This window comes from Agelaius phoeniceus, chromosome 4 (assembly GCF_051311805.1).
Source record: "Agelaius phoeniceus isolate bAgePho1 chromosome 4, bAgePho1.hap1, whole genome shotgun sequence".
In the NCBI taxonomy this organism is placed as follows: domain Eukaryota; kingdom Metazoa; phylum Chordata; class Aves; order Passeriformes; family Icteridae; genus Agelaius; species Agelaius phoeniceus.
The window spans coordinates 74,388,450-74,407,155 of NC_135268.1; the positions used below are offsets into that span (position 1 = coordinate 74,388,450).

Sequence of the window (18,706 nt, forward strand, 5' to 3'; positions counted from 1 at the left end):
TGTGGGGCAGGCTGGGGGATGTTCTTTGGGGGATGTTCCTTGGGCATGTTCCTTGGGGATGTTCTTTGGGGGGGGGGAAATATGTTCTTTGGGGGGAGATGTTCTTTGGGGGGGTGTTCTTTGGGGGGGGTGTTCTTTGGGGGGAGATGTTCTTTGGGGATGTTCTTTGGGGGGGGATGTTCTTTGGGGGGAAATGTTCTTTGGGGGGAGATGTTCTTTGGGGGGATGTTCTTTGGGGATGTTCTTTGGGGGGATGTTCTTTGGGGGATGCTCTTTGGGGGGGATGTTCTTTGGGGGATGTTCTTTGGGGGGATGTTCTTTGGGGGGATGTTCTTTGGGGGGGATGTTCCTTGGGGGATGTTCCTTGGGGGATGTTCCTTGGGGGGAATGTTCAGGCTCTGCCTCTCGCTTGCAGAGGCCACAGCTCCAGGAATTCAGGTGCCACTGGATTTTCTTGGCCTTTTCTTGTTTTCCACGGGAAGTGTGTTAAGTCTGTGGGCAGAGGAAGGAGCAGGACACTGGGGAAGTTCTCTGGGATGTTTTACTTGGGAAGATTTTCCATCTTTCCTGTGGGTTTCCCACGTCTGCCTGAGCAGAGGGCACAGGAGGGGCCTGGGTTGGGCACAGCAAACCCAGGGACTGCAAACCCATCTCGAGTGCTCAGGAGGGCTCAAAACCCCTGGAATATTCAACATGGACAGGCTGGCAGAGCTGGGAATGTTGCCCTGGAGAAGGGAAGGCTCCAGGCAGAGCTCAGAGCCCCTGGCAGGGCCTGCAGGGGCTCCAGGAGAGCTGCAGAGGGGCTGGGGACAAGGCCTGCAGGGACAGGAGCCAGGGAATGGCTCCCACTGGGAAAGGGGAGATTGGGCTGGGATCTTGGCAAGGAATTCCTGGCTGGGAGGGTGGGCAGGGGCTGGGCTGGAATTCCCAGAGAATCCCTGGATCCCTGGCAGTGCCCAAGGCCAGGCTGGACCCTGGGGCTGGGATCCACCTGGGACAGTGGGAGGTGTCCTGCCCGTGGCAGGTTTGGAGCTGCTGTTGGATGTAAACACAATTCCAGCACCTTCAGCCTCAGGATTTTCCTCCTAATTTGAGGAGCTGACCCCCCCCTGTATTTCAGGGTGCCAGTGCCCCCTGTTCCCTGCCCTGTGAGTTCCTTCCCCCTTGGTGCAGTGTTTTCCTCCACTCCCTGCTGTACTTTTCCACTCCTTGAGCTTTCTCACTTCTCCAGGAAGTTCACGGAGTTGTAGCTCTAAATTTGCTCTGCAGGCTCCTGTGGATCATATGGCACAGGGAGCTTTTTTGGAAGGATGACACATAACAGGCACAATAAAACATGTGAAAGGCTTGGGAAGATGAGTTTATCACAACTTCTGTGCCTGCTCTTGCGGGTGGGAGTTGCTCTGGATTACCTCAGGCCGTTGAACTGGCACGTGGTGCAGGGAGGAGAAGGTTTGGGATCATCCCTGTGCTGGCTCAGCTCTGCTCCCTGTCCCTGGGCCCTTCCACAGGCCCTCCTGGCTGCAGGAAAGGCCAAATAATCCCATTTGTTGCCTCAAAACCCATAAAGGAATAGAAAAGTGGGATGGTGATCCAGGCCCTGCTGGAGTAGTTGCTGCTGTCAGGACAGCTGGGATGGAGAAAGGCTGGGAAAGCTCTTGTGAAATACTTGTTTATATGTTTGGTTTACACCAAAAATGTTTCCCACTGCTTTTTGTTGCCAAATTCCCAGTGGTTGATGGGGATATAATCACCCAGGGACCCGTGGTTGCTTCATGACTGGAATACATTCTGCTGCTTCCACAGTTGGCCCAATCAGTAGGAAAAAGTAAATATAACCTAGATTTTTTTTGTCTTTTTTCTCTAATTCAGCTTATCTGGCCCATCTCCATGGCAGCACATTTATCTCAGATTTACTCTCTTCAGTGGAAGTGTTGGAATTTTGGGTTACACTTGAATGAATAAATTTATGTTGGTGGTTGGAATCATGGAATCATTCAGGCTGGAAAAAACCTCCAGGATCATTGAGTCCAACCAGCAACCAGCACCACCATGCTCAGCACCAGAGTGTCCTCACGTGCCTCATCCTCACATTTCTGTGCAATTCCAGGGGTGGTGACACCACCAGGTCCCTGTTCCAATGCCTGCTAACCCTTTACAGGCAGAGATTTTTCCTAAGATCCTTTCTAAACGTCCTCTGGTGCAGCCTGAAGCTGCTTCAGGGCTTCTGTGCACAGGAGGGTGGTGGCCTGGACCCCATACCACGGGATCCCCATGGAACTGTGTCTGTGCCCTGTCCCTTGCCAGCATTCCCCAGCCCTGACCCTGCCCCAAACTGGGACAAGAACTGAAGGGCAGAATGGATTCATCACATTTTTGAAAGGAACCACATCATCACAGCTTTTAATTAAGTAATATTAATTTTATATATTTAGTTTTATGATGCTGCTGATAAAGGAATGTCTTCAAAACAAATTACTCTTTCATAAATCTGTTAAATTTGTTTTTAAATGGTAGAGGCCATTGGTTGTGTGTGGTATGAGCCAGTAACAGTGCTGATATTTAAACCATTAACTTAGACTTTCCAAAATTGATGGAAGAATAATTGAGACCCTTTAGGAACCCTTTAAGGAAGAGCTGTACTCCCTACAAATTCTAATGGGGCAAACACATCAGAAATTAATTTTGCCATTAATGGAATGGTGACTTGGCACTGAGAAAGGGTAGAGTTTAATCAGTTCCTTGCCAGCTGGGCTCCCTGCTTTCCTGGTGACAAACTCTTGGCTGGTCACAGCTCTCATTTTTGGCTTTTCCCGTCCAGGTTTGGCCAGGTGGAGTGTTTTCCACATGACCTCTGAACTGTGCTCTGGTTTTCAGGATCCCTGGCTCTGCGGTTTGGAAGCAGCTTCCGAGTACCTGAGGAAGCAGGGGCAGGACCTGCAGGGTGTGCAGGCTGCCAGGTGTCCCAGGGACAGGCTTGGACAGCTCTCCAGGACTCGGGGGCTCCTCCAGCCCAGCTCCCCACCAGCAGCACCATTCCCTGGAGCTGATCCTTGGGATTCCTCCCTGCTGAAGCGCATGCACCTGAAACCTTGGGCTGCTGCTGAGCTGCAGGACGTGCAGCTGAAGCCCTGGAACACTGCTGAGCTGCAGGACATGCACCTGAAGCCCTGCAATGCTGCTGAGCTGCAGGATGTGCAGCTGAAACCCTGGAACACTGCTGAGCTGCAGGATGTGCAGCTGAAGCCCTGGAACACTGCTGTGCTGCAGGACATGCACCTGAAGCCCTGCAGTACTGCTGAGCCACAGGATGTACAGCTGAAACCATTGGGTGCTGCTGATCTGCAGGATGTGCAGCTGAAACCCTGCAATGCTGCTGAGCCACAGGATGTGCAGCTGAAGCCCTGGAACACTGCTGAGCTGCAGGACATGCACCTGAAACCTTTGGGTGCTGCTGAGCTGCAGGACGTGCAGCTGAAGCCCTGGAACACTGCTGACCTGCAGGACATGCACCTGAAGCCCTGCAGTACTGCTGAGCCACAGGATGTACAGCTGAAGCCCTGGAATACTGCTGAGCCACAGGATGTGCAGCTGAAGCCCTGGAACACCGCTGAGCTGCAGGAGATGCAGCTGAAACCTTTGGGTGCTGCTGAGCTGCAGGATGTGCACCTGAAGCCCTGCAGTGCTGCTGATCTGTGGGACATGCAGCTGAAGCCCTGCAGTACTGCTGAGCCACAGGATGTGCAGCTGAAACCTTTGGGTGCTGCTGAGCCACAGGAGATGCAGCTGAAGCCCTGGAACACTGCTGAGCCACAGGAGATGCCCCTGAAGCCCTGGAACACTGCTGAGGCACAGGATGTGCAGCTGAAGCCCTGCAATGCTGCTGAGCCACAGGATGTGCAGCTGAAACCTTTGGGTGCTGCTGACCTGCAGGATGTGCAGCGGAAGCCCTGCAGTGCTGCACAGGAGATGCCCCTGAAGCCCTGCAGTGCTGCTGAACCACAGGATGTGCAGCTGAAACCCTGGAACACTGCTGAGCCACAGGAGATGCAGCTGAAGCCCTGCAATGCTGCTGAGCCACAGGAGATGCCCCTAAAGCCCTGCAATGCTGCTGAGGCACAGGAGATGCCCCTGAAGCCCTGCAGTGCTGCTGAGCCACAGGAGATGCCCCTGAAGCTATGGAACACTGCTGAACTACAGGAGATGCCCCTGAAGCCCTGCAGTGCTGCTGAGCCACAGGAGATGCCCCTGAAGCCCTGCAGTGCTGCACAGGAGATGCCCCTAAAGCCCTGCAGTGCTGCTGAGCCACAGGAGGTGCCCCTGAAGCCCTGCAGTGCTGCACAGGAGATGCCCCTAAAGCCCTGCAGTGCTGCTGAGCCACAGGAGGTGCCCCTGAAGCCCTGCAGTGCTGCTGAGCCACAAGTGCACACCCAGCAGGCAGCCACGGGGCACCCCAGTGCCAGGGCAGAGCCCCGTGCCCCTGTGGCACAGGACCCCCGTGCAGGGAGCCCTGCAGCTGCCCCCCCTGTCCCTGGAGAGCTGTCCCTGGCAGCCCTGGAGCTGGGCAGGCCGAGCTCCTCCCTCAGCCTGTGCTCCCAGAGCCTGGCACACAGCCCCAGCCTGGCCAGCAGGGAGCAGGGGCTGGGCACAGAGCCCTGGCACAGAGCTGGCGGGCAGGGCTGTGCCCCCTGCCCCGCGCTGGCTGGCACTGGGGGTGCTGCCCCTGCTGCCAGGGCTGCAGCTCCGCAGGAAGCAGCCCAGCAGCCCGGCAGCATCCAGGCTGGGAAGGGACAGAGCCTGAGTGCCAGACAGCCCCAGCTCCTGCCTGCAGCTGTGGGGCACAGACACGGAGCCAGGGAGCTCAGCCAGGAAAGGAGGGCGTCCATTGAACCCTCCCCTCTGAGCCCGTCCCAGCAGGAGGAGATCCCACCTGGCCACACCCAGCTCCGGGAGAGCCCGGGAGCAGCTGCACAAAGGGCTTTGCTGAAGGGCCCCAGTGAGGTGTTGGCACAGGGGAGGAAAAGCCCTGATGAGCCACCTGTCCTTCCAGAAGAGGCTGTGAGGGAGCAGATGGGTCCTGCTCACCCTTCTCCTGCAGATGAGGCTTTGTCCACCATGCCAGAAGAGGCAGTGAGGGAGCAGATGGGTCCTGCTCAGCCTTCACCTGCAGATGAGGCTTTGTCCACCATTCCAGAAGAGGCTGTGAGGGAGCAGATGGGTCCTGCTCACCCTTCACCTGCAGATGAGGCTTTGTCCACCATGCCAGAAGAGGCTGTGAGGGAGCAGATGGGTCCTACTCACCCTTCTCCTGCAGATGAGGCTTTGTCCCCCACGCCTGAGGCTCCCTCATCACCGGTGAGGAGATTCCTGAGCTGTGTGCACATCACCCTCTCCTCCAGGGTCAGTCACCCCAGTGCCAGCAGTGCTGGGAGCGGGATCAAGGTGTGGGACAAACCTCCAGAGAAGGCTCAGACTTTACAAGCAGCTCCAGCAGCTTCAGTGGGAGGTGTTCCTAAATCCCCTCCTGCTGAGGGCATTCCCAGCTCAGCTGAGCCTGTGGCCCCAGCAGATCCCAGCCGGGTGCCCACCCCCAGGCAGGAGCTGCAGGGCAGGGCTGGAGCCCGGCTCACACAGGGCATCCCCAGCTCTGCCCCTCCTGCAGCACCTGGCAGGAGGACTTGTGATGCTGCCACCCAGATCACCACGGAAAGTCCTAGCAAAGCCACGCTCTCAGCAGAAATCTGTGTTGATCCCCAGGAGGGGCCAAGTGCTGCCCTGCAGCCGCCGCTCCCCAGCGCCCCTGGAGCTCCTGGGACTGCAGCTCCACCCCACAAGGAGATTCCCCCCTTCCCAAGGCAGCCTGGTGAGCAAATCCCTGTCTTACAGGTGTCTGTGCCCTCGAGTCTGCACAAGGTCAGGCTACTGATCGATGTGAAAGCCCAAAACCAAACACAGCTCTTCTGTGGAAATGACATCCCTGAGATAATTGGGATATTTGAAGTTGCTCATATGGGGGGGAAACCCAACCCTTAAACTTGGGTTTTTCAGCCCCGTCAGGAGGGGTTTGTGTGGAAACAGTTGGGATTCAGTTCAGGTTTCTCTAGAACTGAATCCTTAGTGTCCAGCTGTGGTTGGAGAATATTTTCTGGTGTTTGTGTGTAGATGGTTTGATTTGGTTCACTTGGAGTTCAGTGAGAGCTGGATCTGATTACTGATTTACTCTCTATTTAAGATAGCACCAAAAAAAATCAGAGGGGAATGTGCACATTGCTGCTTTTAATAGAATAAAACAGCAAAGTGCAGGGTTTGGAGTATCTGTCAGCAGGGGCATGTGGATGTTCACAGGGTTCCCCACCCCAGTGGTGTTTGGTACTGGGGCTCTGTTGTTGCTTTTATTGACTTGAGGGACACATCCCTGCTCCTTTAAAGTGATTCCCTCAAGCTGGGATCAGCTGGGAGCTCTGTGGGTACAGGAGGTGTTTCTGTAAGTCACTGTTTGCCACCCTGATCACAATTTTAATATTGAATAGGAGAAACTGGTTTTCCAGGTAAGGGATGGGAACCTTCTACCTCTGCGTGGGGATTAAAAAAATCCAATTAATTTAATGTAGCTAATGAAGTAGCAATCCCTGTTGCTGAAGAACAGGGTGTTCCTCAGGCTTTAGCAGCAGGAGCACCCTGAGCAGCCTGCCCAGGCCCTGCCCTGCTGCATGAGGGGTTTCCAGCCTGGCTCCTGCTCACTGTTTGCCTTGTCCCCCCAGCCCAGCCCCTGCTGCTGCCCTACAAGCCCTCAGGAAGCTCTGGCATGTATTATGTGCCTTTCCAGAAAGCAGGAGCCAGCGTGGAGCCCGAGGCCAGCACAGCCAGCTGCCACTCAGGTACTGCACCCCTGCCCAGGCTGGGTGGGTGTTCTGGGCTGAATTACTGTGAGCCACGTGGGCAGCTCCTGCCAAGGCTCTGCTCTCCTTTCTGGGCTGGGAGGGGGCTCTTGCTCCACTCTGGCACTGAAAAGGAGCAGGACTCAGTGTTTGCAGCCTGAGCATCCCTTGCTTTCCTCTGGGAATCACTGCTCGCTTGGGATCCTTGCAGGTCTCTGCCATTTCTCCTGCAAAGAATGGACCACTGGGTTTATTACAGGTTATCACAGGTTTTTATTACAGGTTATCACAGGTTTTATTTGCAGGTTGGTTTCACTCAGAGCTTTTTAACATCCAGAGTTTGGTCTGTAGACAAGACCCACGTTAGAGATGTCCAGTTCCTGAATTCCAGCTGTTGGACCAGGCTGATCCAACAGTGCCAGAAGTGCCCAGATCAGTCACTGCAGCCACAAATTGTGTTGGCCATGGTTTAGGTGTCCCTGCTCTTGACCTTTTTCAAGTTTATCTGGGGAATCATGTCCAAAATGAGAGAAACAAATGTGATGCAAATCTGTTGTTTTGCACAAATGATGATGCCATATATAAAAATTCACTATGCAAATGAAGCAGCACAAGGTTCTAGGAAAATGTACAGCAGGATGGAAAAATACATTTTGTTTTTCCCAGTCCCTGCTGCACCCAGGGCTCAGCTCAGGGGGAGCAGCTGAGGGAACTGAGTGCAGGAAATCCATGGGATGGAACCAGGTGGGGTTGGCAGGCATGAGAAATTGGTGGGGACAGTTCTAGGCTTCTAACCCTGAGACAGGGGTAGGATCAGGGAGTCATGGAATGGTCGGGTTGGAAGGACTCTAAAGATCATCCCATTCCTCCCTGCCATGGCAGGGACACGTCCCACTGTGCCAGGCTGCTCCAAACCCCATGCAGCCTGGCCTGGGGCACTGCCAGGGCTCCTGCTTGCTGGTTCATTGTGGCATTTGTGTGTCTGCTGTCCCTGGCTGCTGTTGCACTCACGCTGCTCTCCCTGCAGGCTCTGAGGATGCTCCTGCCCCAGGGATCCTGGCCCGAGTGCTGGCTCTGGGGGCTGAGCCCCCTGCAGCCAGGGCAGCTGCCCAGCACACAGGGACAGCCCATGGTCACTGGCCTAAGCTGGCCTGGGCTGAGGAGCTCAGCACACCGCTGGGACAGTCTTCAGGTAATTAGAATGTGGGTTGAATTTTGTAATTGCTTCTGTGTGTTCATACATGTGGAGGAAGTCAGAGCAAAAGATTTGACATTTCAGGGTCCTGGTGACACTGCTGGGTCTGCCAGAAAATGCTGGATTTGACTCTGTTTCCTCTTCCTGTCTTTCTGCTTCTCCCTGACTGATAAAATCCAGGTTTCCCTGGCAGGCTCTGGACTCTGCATCCCTGGAGTGTCCCAGGCCAGTCTGCACAGGGCTGGGAGCACCCTGGGACAGTGGGAGGTGTCCCTGCCATGGCGAGGGTGGCACTGGGGGGGATTTCAGATCCCTCCACAGGAAGGGACACACTCCATTCCAGGATTCCATGGGAAACTTGGCCATCAGTATTTTTGGCATTCCTGTGTCTCCAGGGATTGTCAGGAATTCCCTGTGGCTGCAGCCAGCTGGGATTCCCTGAGCAGGGAGCTCCTTCTGCCCCTGCACTGGGCACACCTGGAGTGCTGTGCCCAGCCCTGGCCCCTCAGGTTGGGAAGGATTTTGGGATGTTTGAGCCCATCCAGAGGGGGCTGGAGAGGGGCTGGGAACACAAACCCTGAGAGGAACCCCTGAGGGAGCTGGGGGTGCTCAGCCTGCAGAAAAGGAGACTCAGGGGTGCCCCCATCACTGCACAGCTCCTGAAAGGTGCCTGTGCTCAGCTGGGGCTGGGCTCTGTCTGCAGGAACTGACACAACCAGAGGGCACAGCCTCGAGCTGTGCCAAGGGAAATCCAGGTTGGATAGCAGGGAAAGGTTTTTACAGAAAGGTGATAAAGGTCTGGAATGGCTGCCCAGGGAGGTGGAGGAGTCCCCATGCCTGGGTGTGTTTGACAGCCCTGGATGTGGCACTGGGGGCCAGGGTTTGGCTGAGGGGTTGGGGCTGGGTTGGACTCCATGGTCTTGAAGGTCTCTCCCAACCTGGTGATTCTGTGAGTTCTGTGAGCTGGGCTGGGGCTGTCCCTGCCCAGGGACACTCTGCTGTCCTCTGATGTCACACCAGGTTCCTCTGTGCCCTGCGTGTCCTGGAGCTGCAGCTCAGTGTGCTGCTGTCCCTGTCCCGTCCCATCCCTGCCCTGTCCCTGTCCCTGGCTGGGCTGCCCCAGAGGAGGCTCAGGGTTTGCCCTGTCCCTGTCCCTGCCTGGAGCTGCCCCAGAGGAAGCTCAGGTTTGCTCTCCAGGCTCTGTTTGCTGAGGATGCTGCCCCAGAGGCGTCAGGCTGAGCCCAGCCCTGGGTGCCTGGCTGGCTCTGGTGGCAGCAGCTGCAGTGATCCTCGTGGACACTTTGCACAGCACAAACTCTGCCTGTGAGTGCCTCATGCTGGGTTTTGCACACAGGTGGCTGCAGCCAGGCCGCTCCTGGGTGGCTGCATCTCTGCTGTCCTGATGGTTCCTGTCCTGATGTGTTGATAGGGTTTCCATCTGATTACTTTCATTTTTCGCTTGAGGTTGGGTTCTATTCTTTGAAGCTTTTCCTCTCAGAATGGAGAGATTTTGATGTTTCCAGAAGACAATTTTGATTTGCACAGGAAAATTTCAATGATTATGTAAGGCTGCCACATCAATAACCTGGATAAAAATGAGAGGGGAACAAAAGTGTTAATATAAAATTATCTCCTAACATTTTTTATTGCTATAATGGTCTAAAGGCCCAGGTAAGAAAAGAACTGTAAGGAGAAAGAATATTTTGTGAAGGCAGCCAGTGCAGCTGGAACTTTAAAGAATCTTTCAGAAGAAAGGCTTGCATGTCTTAAATCTTCCCTGACTTCTTCAACCATATTTTTAGATGATCTAATAAAAGATTACCTCTACCCACAGAGCTTGTCTAGAGCTTAAAATTATGCAAGTTATGTATTTTTTTTAAAAAAAAAGTTTCTATACAAACTTATTTTTATTTTTTGCCTGTTTACATTCCTTCCATTTCTTGGTAACTTTCTAAAAAGCCAGGAATAGCAAAGTTCTGCCTGGCATTCCCAAGCCTGATCTCATTTGTCAGGAGGATGTGGAGGAAGCCTCTTACACAAGTTTATAAACATTGCCCTTGTATGGGAAGAAAAATTCTTGCACTTCCAGAGTTAGTGAGGCTGGGCCTGGCTGCAGCATCTGTGATCTCTGTGTTCCACCACAGCCCCTGTGCTGGGAAGGGAGGAGATCCAAGCACCCAGTCCTTTCTACAAAAAACACAAGGCACATTTTAAACCTGGACAGGTTTTACATTATATTAAAAATCACTTTGAAGCTGTTTTTGAGAGTGGTCCTGGCTCGTGCTGTGTGTGTTTCATGGATGGCCAGGGCGTCCCCATCCCTGGCAGTGTCCAGGGCCAGGCTGGGTGGGAATGGGGGCACCCTGGGGTGGTGGGAGCTGTCCCTGCCCGTTGCACTGGATGGGCCTTGGGGTCCCTTCCATCACCAATAAAGGCTCAGTTCAGGGTTGGTCAGGTAGAACTAGATTCCCCCCACAGATCCACTTGGATATAAGATTCTCTTGGATTCCATGTTGCAAAAGATGGAAGACATTTGTTTGTGTGATTTTAATAATGCTCAAACCTGATCTCCAAGTTCGCCACATTTGGGAATGAGCTTGGTCATCCTGCTTTTAATCCTTTGTGGTGTTTTGGGAGTTTTAGGATAAAATCCTCCACTTTGGGCAGAGCAGTGAACCATGCATGTGTTTTGTGTCTTGCAGAGCTGCCAGGCGGTTCTCAGCGCGCAGAACCCTCCCGTGGTGTCCCTGAGCCCTGTGCCATGCCCACCGGGCAGAGCTGCAGCCAGCATCCCCGGGAGCCCTGCAGGGCCAGGGCTGGGGCTGGACACGCTGCCCAGGGCACAGCAGGGCAGTTCTTTGCCCTCCCTGCAGAGCCTGATGACAGCAGGAGCGAGGAGCTGAGTGCCAGGGCATCCTTGGGGCGCGGGGCAGCTGGCACGGGGCCGCACCAGGGAGCTGCTGGCACCCGGCCTGCCCCACGGGGCCGGGCCGCTCACCTGCAGGACAGCGTGGGGAAGGCACCACGGCACAGGGGCCCCGCCCTGGGGCAGAGGGGCGGCCTGGACGAGCTGTGGCTGAGCTTCCTGGAGCGCCAGGGCAGGCAGCAGCAGCAGCTGAGCAGGGACGGAGAGCTGAGCCTCGTGCAGCGCCTGGATCGGCTGGCCAGGCTCCTGCAGAACCCCATCAGGCACACCCTGGCTCCCACAGCTGCTGGGGACAAGGTTCCTGAGCAGGAAATGCGGGGAGGGGAACAGCCACAAGCTGGGCTGGCAGGAAAAGCCAGGTCTGGGAGCAGCACGGAGCCAAAGGGAGCACGAGTGGGACAGAGGCCACGTGTGAGCCATGGCAGCAGCAGCAGCAGCCCAGGGGAGCTCAGGCCGGGGCAGAAGGTGATCCAGCACCTGGGCAGGATCCTGGAGGAGCAGCAGCACCTGGGCATCCCCAGTGACAGCTCCTCAGAGAGCAGGCTGAGCAGAGAGCCCAGCAGCTGCAGCACCTGCAGCACCTCGGCGTGGGACACGGGCACAGGGCTGGACACCTCCCCTGCCTCTGGGGACAGCAGCTCCCTGTCCCTGTCCACCATCGACACGGCCAGGCTGCTCCGCGCCTTTGGGCAGCACAGGCTGGCCCCAAGCACTCCGAGCCCAGCCCCAGAGCTGTCCCCAGAGCTGTCCCCAGAGCTGTCCCCAGAGCTGTCCCCGAGGCTGGCCCGGCTCTACCGTGCCATCAGCCAGCAGAAGAGGCGCTCTGAGAAGTGGCAGGAGCAGAGTGGAGGAGCTGGGGCTGCAGGATGTCCCCAGGGAGCTGCTCAGAGCCTCGGGAAGGGACAGCAGAGCCAGGTAAGAGCTCCCTGAGCCCAGCCCTGCCCCATCCCCATGGGAACCCCCACTGCTGCCAGCTCTGTGAGCTGGGAACCTCTGGGAATCTCTGAGAGTCACTGGGAACCTCTGGGAATCACTGAGAACCTCTGGGAATCACTGAGAGTCACTGGGAATCTCTGAGAGTCACTGGGAACCTCTGGGAATCTCTGAGAATCACTGGGAACCACTGAGAATCTCTGGGAATCACTGTGAATCTCTGGGAATCACTGTGAATCTCTGAGAATCACTGGGAACCACTGAGAATCTCTGGGAATCACTGTGAATCTCTGAGAATCACTGGGAACCACTGAGAATCTCTGGGAATCACTGGGTATCTCTGAGAATCACTGAGAACCTCTGGGAATCACTGAGAGTTACTGGGAATCACTGGGGATCTCTGAGAGTCACTGGGAACCTCTGGGAATCTCTGAGAGTCACTGGGAACCTCTGGGAATCACTGAGAATCACTGGGAACCACTGAGAGTCACTGGGAACCTCTGGGAATCTCTGAGAATCATTGGGAATCACTGGGAATCAATCACTGGGAATCACTGGTTTGCAGGGGAAGCTTCTGCCTTCCACGGGGGCAGACCCATCTGAGGTCTGCAGGAGCCAGGGCAGCAGCTCAGGCTGGCACCCAGCACCTGGCTGTGCCCTCCTTGTGTCCATTCCCTTGGGAACAGACCCTGCTGTCCCAGTCCTTGGGTACCTGCAGGCTCAGTGAGGTTGTAAATCTGATGGAAATTCCAGCCAGGACATCCCTGGGCAGGGATCCATACAATTATTGGAGTTTCCCTGCTGATGGGCTTGTAAAAATGTGTAAATTGTTTTGGCTGGCTGGTTGTGAGGTTTTTTCTTTAAAGAGCTGAGAATTCCAGGTGAGAGCTCTGCAGTGCAGCTGTTTGAAAGGGGAGGGAATAATTCCTTCAGGTGAATTTGGCTGTTGCCCTTGGCAGGAGAAATGGAAATGTTCTTAACTGGGACTCAGCCTGGATTTGGTGATTTTAGTAGGGAATTACAGAGTTCAGGGGTTCTGTAATCCACAGGAATGCTGAAAAGTACAGAACGAATGAGGAATATTGAATTACTTCTTTCATTTTTTTGTATTTCCAGATGAAAGTGGAACTGGTGTCATTACTACCAGATTTAATTTAAATTACTATTTTATTTTATAGAAACAACTCCAAGTCTGTTTGTAAAATAAGCCAGTGAATTATGAAATAATGAAAAATAATGCCCATAACGAAATTAATCTGGGGAAGAAACAATATTTTTGAAGGTGAAGAACGGTTTAAAAATATTTTAGTTAATATTTTTATTAATAATATTTATTATTTATTTAATAAATATATTAAACATTATTTAATATTTTTATTCATAACATTTATTTGGAGGTAAAATAAAACTGTTCTGAACTATGCAATGTTAGGACTATTAACCAGAACACCAGCATTAGGATCCAACATTTCTGGCACAGTTGTAGAATTCAGAAGATGATTTTATTCCATGTTCCATTCACAAGATGACTTTTTCAGGGTCCATTGAACCTTAAACCCAAATCTGATTTTTTAACCTGTTAAATCACCTGTGAGATGACAAATGGAATTAATGCTATGGGGAATAAACCCTTTAAAGGCTCATTGAACGCCCATGGCTTTAGAAACTCACATTTTTATCTGCTGATGAAATATTCTTTTTTAAAAATCCATCTGAAGACACACGTGCCCCCCCTCAAATAAGGAGTGAGAGAAGATGGATGGCAAAACAGCAAATTTAATTTAAAATTCCAATTTTGGTCACTTCTGGGCTGTTTAGCTGACGAGAAGTCAAGATTTATTTGTATTTTTAGTGCAAATGTCTGGTTCTGAGCAGGAGCCCAGCTCCCAGAGAGATGCCTGCCCCAGTCCCTGGGGGAATGCTGCATCTGGAGCTCAGCTTTGGGAGCCCACTGTCAGCCCTGCTCCACAAAAGCTGCCTCCAGCCTTCTGCATGTGCAGCTCCAGAGCATATTCCCATGATATGCATATTCCCAGGATATCCCCATGCCAGCAGGAGTGTTCTGGCACTGCCCAGGCTGGGGGGCTGCTGCTGGGCAGGGCAAGGGCAGATTTGGGGTTTTTCTCCCTGCTTTGACACGTTTTTGCCAAGCACATAATTCAGAGTCACACGTTCACAATTCAAATGTTCACATGCTCTGTTATCTGAAAGGGAATCCATATCCATGCATGTGTGCACTGCCTCTCCTGGAGCTGGGATAGTTACAGGAAATTAAAGAAAAGCAGATTTATGAGAGCCAAAATGGCCTCCTTCTAGCATTGAGGTTTTGTTTGGGGTGATAGAGCTCGAGTAAAAGGAAATAAAGAGGCCTCTGCATTTCCATGGCCTCCTTCTAGCATTGAGGTTTTGTTTGGGGTGATAGAGCTCCAGTGAAAGGGAATAAAGAGGCCTCTGTATTTCCATGGCCTCCTTCTAGTGCTGAAGTTTTGTTTGGGGTGATAGAGCTCCAGTGAAAGGGAATAAAGAGGCCTCTGCATTTCCATGGCCTCCTTCTAGCATTGAGGTTTTGTTTGGGGTGATAGAGCTCCAGTGAAAGGGAATAAAGGGGCCTCTGCATTTCCATGGCCTCCTTCTAGCATTGAGGTTTTGTTTGGGGTGATAGAGCTCCAGTGAAAGGGAGTAAGGGGGCTGCTGTTGGGGGTTGCTCACAGGACACTCACAGTTAATTTCCAGGTTCCTGACTGCAGTTCTGTAATTAGAGCTGGAGCTCAGGGAAGCTGTGAGCACTGTCAGGGTGTGCTGGGAGCCTGGAGGTGCTGCCAGGTCATTCACTGGTGATAACAAAACCCCCAGAGCCAAGGCTTGGGACAGCCTCCTGATTTGAATGGCTTTATTAACTGAAATCCATGTGTGATGTGCCAGCTGTGTCCAGCCCTGCAGCTTTCACACCTGGCTTGGTGTCAATGAAGGTGTGACACTGCCCTCAGCCCTCAGCCCTGCTCCTTCCATGTCCCTCCTGTTTCTTGCATTTGTGGAGTTGAATTTCTCCCACCTGCAGGACTCTGTGCTGAGGGTCACAGGGTGAGGGAGCTTCCCCTGCTTTAAGAGGGTTTTGCCTGCCCACCCTGCCAGGGAACAATTCCCAATTCCCAGGATCCCATCCATGCCTGCCCTATGGCACTGGGAGCCATTCCCTGTGTGCTGTCCCTCCCTCCTTGTCCCCAGTCCCTCTGAGCTCTCCCTTCAGCTGAACAGCCCCAGGTGGGTTGGAGGATGCCCAGTGCTGTCCTGACTGATGCCAGCAAGCTCTTCCCACAGAAATAATGTGCTTTTGTAATGTAGCTAATGTGCTTTTCAATAATGTACCAAACTGGGCTGCTGGAAGTGCATGGGGTGGGGCCAGGGCTGGGTTTTGTGAGGGCAGGGAGACAGATCAGCCTGGGCTCAGCATTAACAGCAACAGAACCCAGGTACACTGAGGGAAAAGCAATGGCTCCTTTCTGTTTAAATCCTGTTTGCTGGCTCTGGTTGGAATTTCAGGAATTCCTGTTGCCTTGCCTGTTTTTTCAGAGCACCATGCCCTTCTCAGACTCCACCTGTGCCAGCAGCAGCTCCTGGGGACCCAGCTGTGCCCTGAGCCACAAGAGACGGGCACGGATGCTGAACAAAGGGATCCAGGCAGGTGAGGCCCTGAATCCCACCCCTCCCTGGGCTCCTGCTGCCTCTCCTGCTTTGGAACCTGTCCTCCACAGTCTGGGGGTTCTGGGCATGGGTCTGTGCAGGCAGCACCCTCCAAATTCACTCCAGCTGCTGTCAGGGAAGGGTGATGTGTTCAGTGAACGTGAGCTGTTTAATTGCCATTTTTGGGCTGCTTTAAAAACCAGTTTTCTCACTTGTAAGTTTCTTAACCTCACCTTCTGCTCCATTTCAATGGCAAAGGTGAGCTGCCTTTTTTATCTATTGTTTTTTCCCCAAGACATCTGTTCCTCCCAGAATGGGTTTTGTAGGCTTATGCTATTTCAGAAGGCAACTGCAGTGTTCCGTGTTCTTCCTGGGAATATTTTGGGTGTTAGATTCTATTTCAGTCCCGAGCTGCTCCTGGCCTGGTGCAGTTCTGCAGTTGGGTTTTTTCTGGTGGCAATTAGCAGTTTCTTCATTGCTTTCATTTCCACGCCAACTCCCCATCATCACATTGAGTAATGGCCCTGGTTTATTCATCAGATACAGCAATTATTTATTTATTCCTGCTTGTGTGCAAGCAGATTGAATCAGGGAGGGATTTTCATAGGGCAGAGTTAATTCCAGTTGAATTCCCACCCCCAGATAAATGTATATTTCGCTTGGGGTATTTGGTTTTAGTTTCCCTCAGATTATCATGCAGTAACAATCCTGAGCCACTGGAAACTCTCCTTGGTTTGGGGAAGTGTAAAATAGAAATGTGAAAGGTTTGGACTGTTGGAGGTGGGTGAAGGATGTGGTGATTCTTCACTCCTGGCTGGAGTGGGGTCATTCCCTGCCCTGGCACACGGGACTGAGGTGTCCCTGCTTGGTTTCCATTCCAGGGGACCTGGAGATCGTCAGCAGCGCCACCAAGAGGAACACCCGGGACGTTGGGGTGACCTTCCCCACGCCCAGGAGCAGCCAGCAGCTGTGGGAGTCCCCGGGGCAGGGCCAGGGCCCAGCCTGGCAGCAGCAGCCGGGCAGGATCCTGACAGACACACGGAGCAGGAGGAGCAGGCTGCGCCTCCAGCAAGGTCAGCACCTGGGACAGGGCTGGGGACAGCTGGGACAGGGCTGGGGACAGCTGGGACAGAGCCAGATACACCTGGGACAGGGCTGGGCACAGCTGGGACAGGGCTGGGGACACCTGGGGCACGGCTGGGGACAGCTGGGGCATGGCTGGGGACAGCTGGGACAGGGCTGGGGACACCTGGGACAGGGCTGGGCACAGCCTGGGCAGGGCTGGGGACACCTGGGACAGGGCTGGGCACAGCTGGGACAGGGCTGGGGACAGCCAGGGCAGGGCCAGATACACCTGGGACAGGGCTGGGGACAGCTGGGACAGGGCTGGGGACACCTGGGACAGGGCTGGGGACAGCCGGGGCAGGGCTGGGGACACCTGGGACAGGGCTGGGCACAGCCTGGGCAGGGCTGGGGACACCTGGGACAGGGCTGGGCACAGCTGGGACAGGGCTGGGGACAGCCTGGGCAGGGCCAGATACACCTGGGACAGGGCTGGGGACAGCTGGGACAGGGCTGGGGACACCCGGGCAGGGCTGGGGACAGCTGGGACAGGGCTGGGCACAGCCTGGACAGGGCCAGATACACCTGGGACAGGGCTGGGGACACCTGGGACAGGGCCAGATACACCTGGGACAGGGCTGGGGACAGCCTGGGCAGGGCCAGGGCACAGCCAGGCAGGATCCTGACAGACACACGGAGCAGGAGGAGCAGGCTGCACCTCCAGCAAGGTCAGCACCTGGGACAGGGCTGGGGACAGCCGGGACAGGGCTGGGGACAGCCAGGGCAGGGCTGGGGACACCTGGGACAGGGCTGGGCACAGCTGGGACAGGGCTGGGGACAGCCAGGGCAGGGCCAGATACACCTGGGACAGGGCTGGGGACAGCTGGGACAGGGCTGGGGACAGCTGGGACAGGGCCAGATACACCTGGGACAGGGCTGGGGACACCGAGGACCGGGCTGGGGACACCTGGACAAGCCTGGGGACAGCCAGGGCAGGGCTGGGGGCAGCCAGGGCAGGGCTGGGGACAGCCAGGGCTGTGTCACAGCCTGTGGTGGTGGTGGTGCACACACCCTGCCCCTGAGCATCCTGTGCCAAGGGGCAGGAGCCACAAGAGCACAGCACACACACTGATCCATGGACAGACAGCTCTTCAACTAATTACAGTGGAAAAGTGCTGTGTTTATTACAGCACTGGTACAAGCTGAATCATTTCTAAAGGTTTGTGTGCCTTTGAGAGTCTAAACTTCCTTTTTGTCCCTTAACCTGTTGCTATGCATTAAGTTTTGCAATAGTTTTGTGCATATTTATTTATCACAATTAGTTCTGACCAGTAGAGAGCTCTCTGGTTGTCCATCCATCTCCTGCAGCTTTAGTTTTGGTTTGCATCTTGTTTTAAGGTCTAAGAGGCCCCTCTTATTTTCTTGTAGCTTGGAAGTTCACATTCTTTTCACCTTGTTTGAGGCAGCTTTGTGAGCTGCAGGCTGTTGCAAGCACAGGTTTTTTACAAGCACAGCAAATGGATAAACTCTACAGACTAAGCAGTTCAAAGCAGCACACTTCACCTGAATCTGGAATGGGTTTCTAACCTCAGTTCATTCCTAACCTCACATCTCAACACACACACAGCAGCTCGGGGGTGAAGGCACAGGGGGGTCCAGCATGGAGTTCCAATGTGCTTCATTTCAGACAATGCTGACGGCAGCCAGGGGCCAGAGACAAACACAAAGGAGGCTCCAGTGTATAAATACAGGAGGAGGGAATCGGGGATCCAGCGGTCTGAGGGCTCAGGGGTGGCACACGGGGAAGGGACTGACAGTGCTGCAGCATGGCAGGGTGGTAGAAATGCTGCAGCCTTCCTCCAGGTGTCTCCTTCAGAAGCTGCTCAGAGTAAGGCCACCAGAACAGCATTTCAGGACCATGCACACACACACACATACACACAGCACAGATGGCTCAGCAGAGGAAGCACAGGAAGGGCCTTTGCATGATGCATTCCAGTGAGGGTTTATTCCAAAGCACACCAAAGGATC

The 18,706-nt window shown here is 54.2% G+C and overlaps 1 protein-coding gene across 4 annotated transcripts in view; it reads left to right on the forward strand.

The window, feature by feature from the left end:
• LOC129120932 (uncharacterized) overlaps positions 1 to 18,706 on the forward strand; it is a 55,991-nt gene that overhangs the window by 27,712 nt on the left and 9,573 nt on the right. For 3 of the 4 annotated variants that reach the window (XM_077177942.1, XM_077177943.1, XM_077177944.1), the window contains exons 8-13: positions 2,878 to 5,863; positions 6,762 to 6,878; positions 7,906 to 8,070; positions 10,776 to 11,914; positions 15,503 to 15,614; positions 16,495 to 16,686. In XM_077177942.1, the coding sequence (XP_077034057.1) occupies positions 2,878 to 5,863; positions 6,762 to 6,878; positions 7,906 to 8,070; positions 10,776 to 11,914; positions 15,503 to 15,614; positions 16,495 to 16,686 (4,711 nt within the window). The remainder of the gene's footprint in view (positions 1 to 2,877; positions 5,864 to 6,761; positions 6,879 to 7,905; positions 8,071 to 10,775; positions 11,915 to 15,502; positions 15,615 to 16,494; positions 16,687 to 18,706) is intronic. The other variant, XM_077177945.1, reaches the window with a different exon arrangement.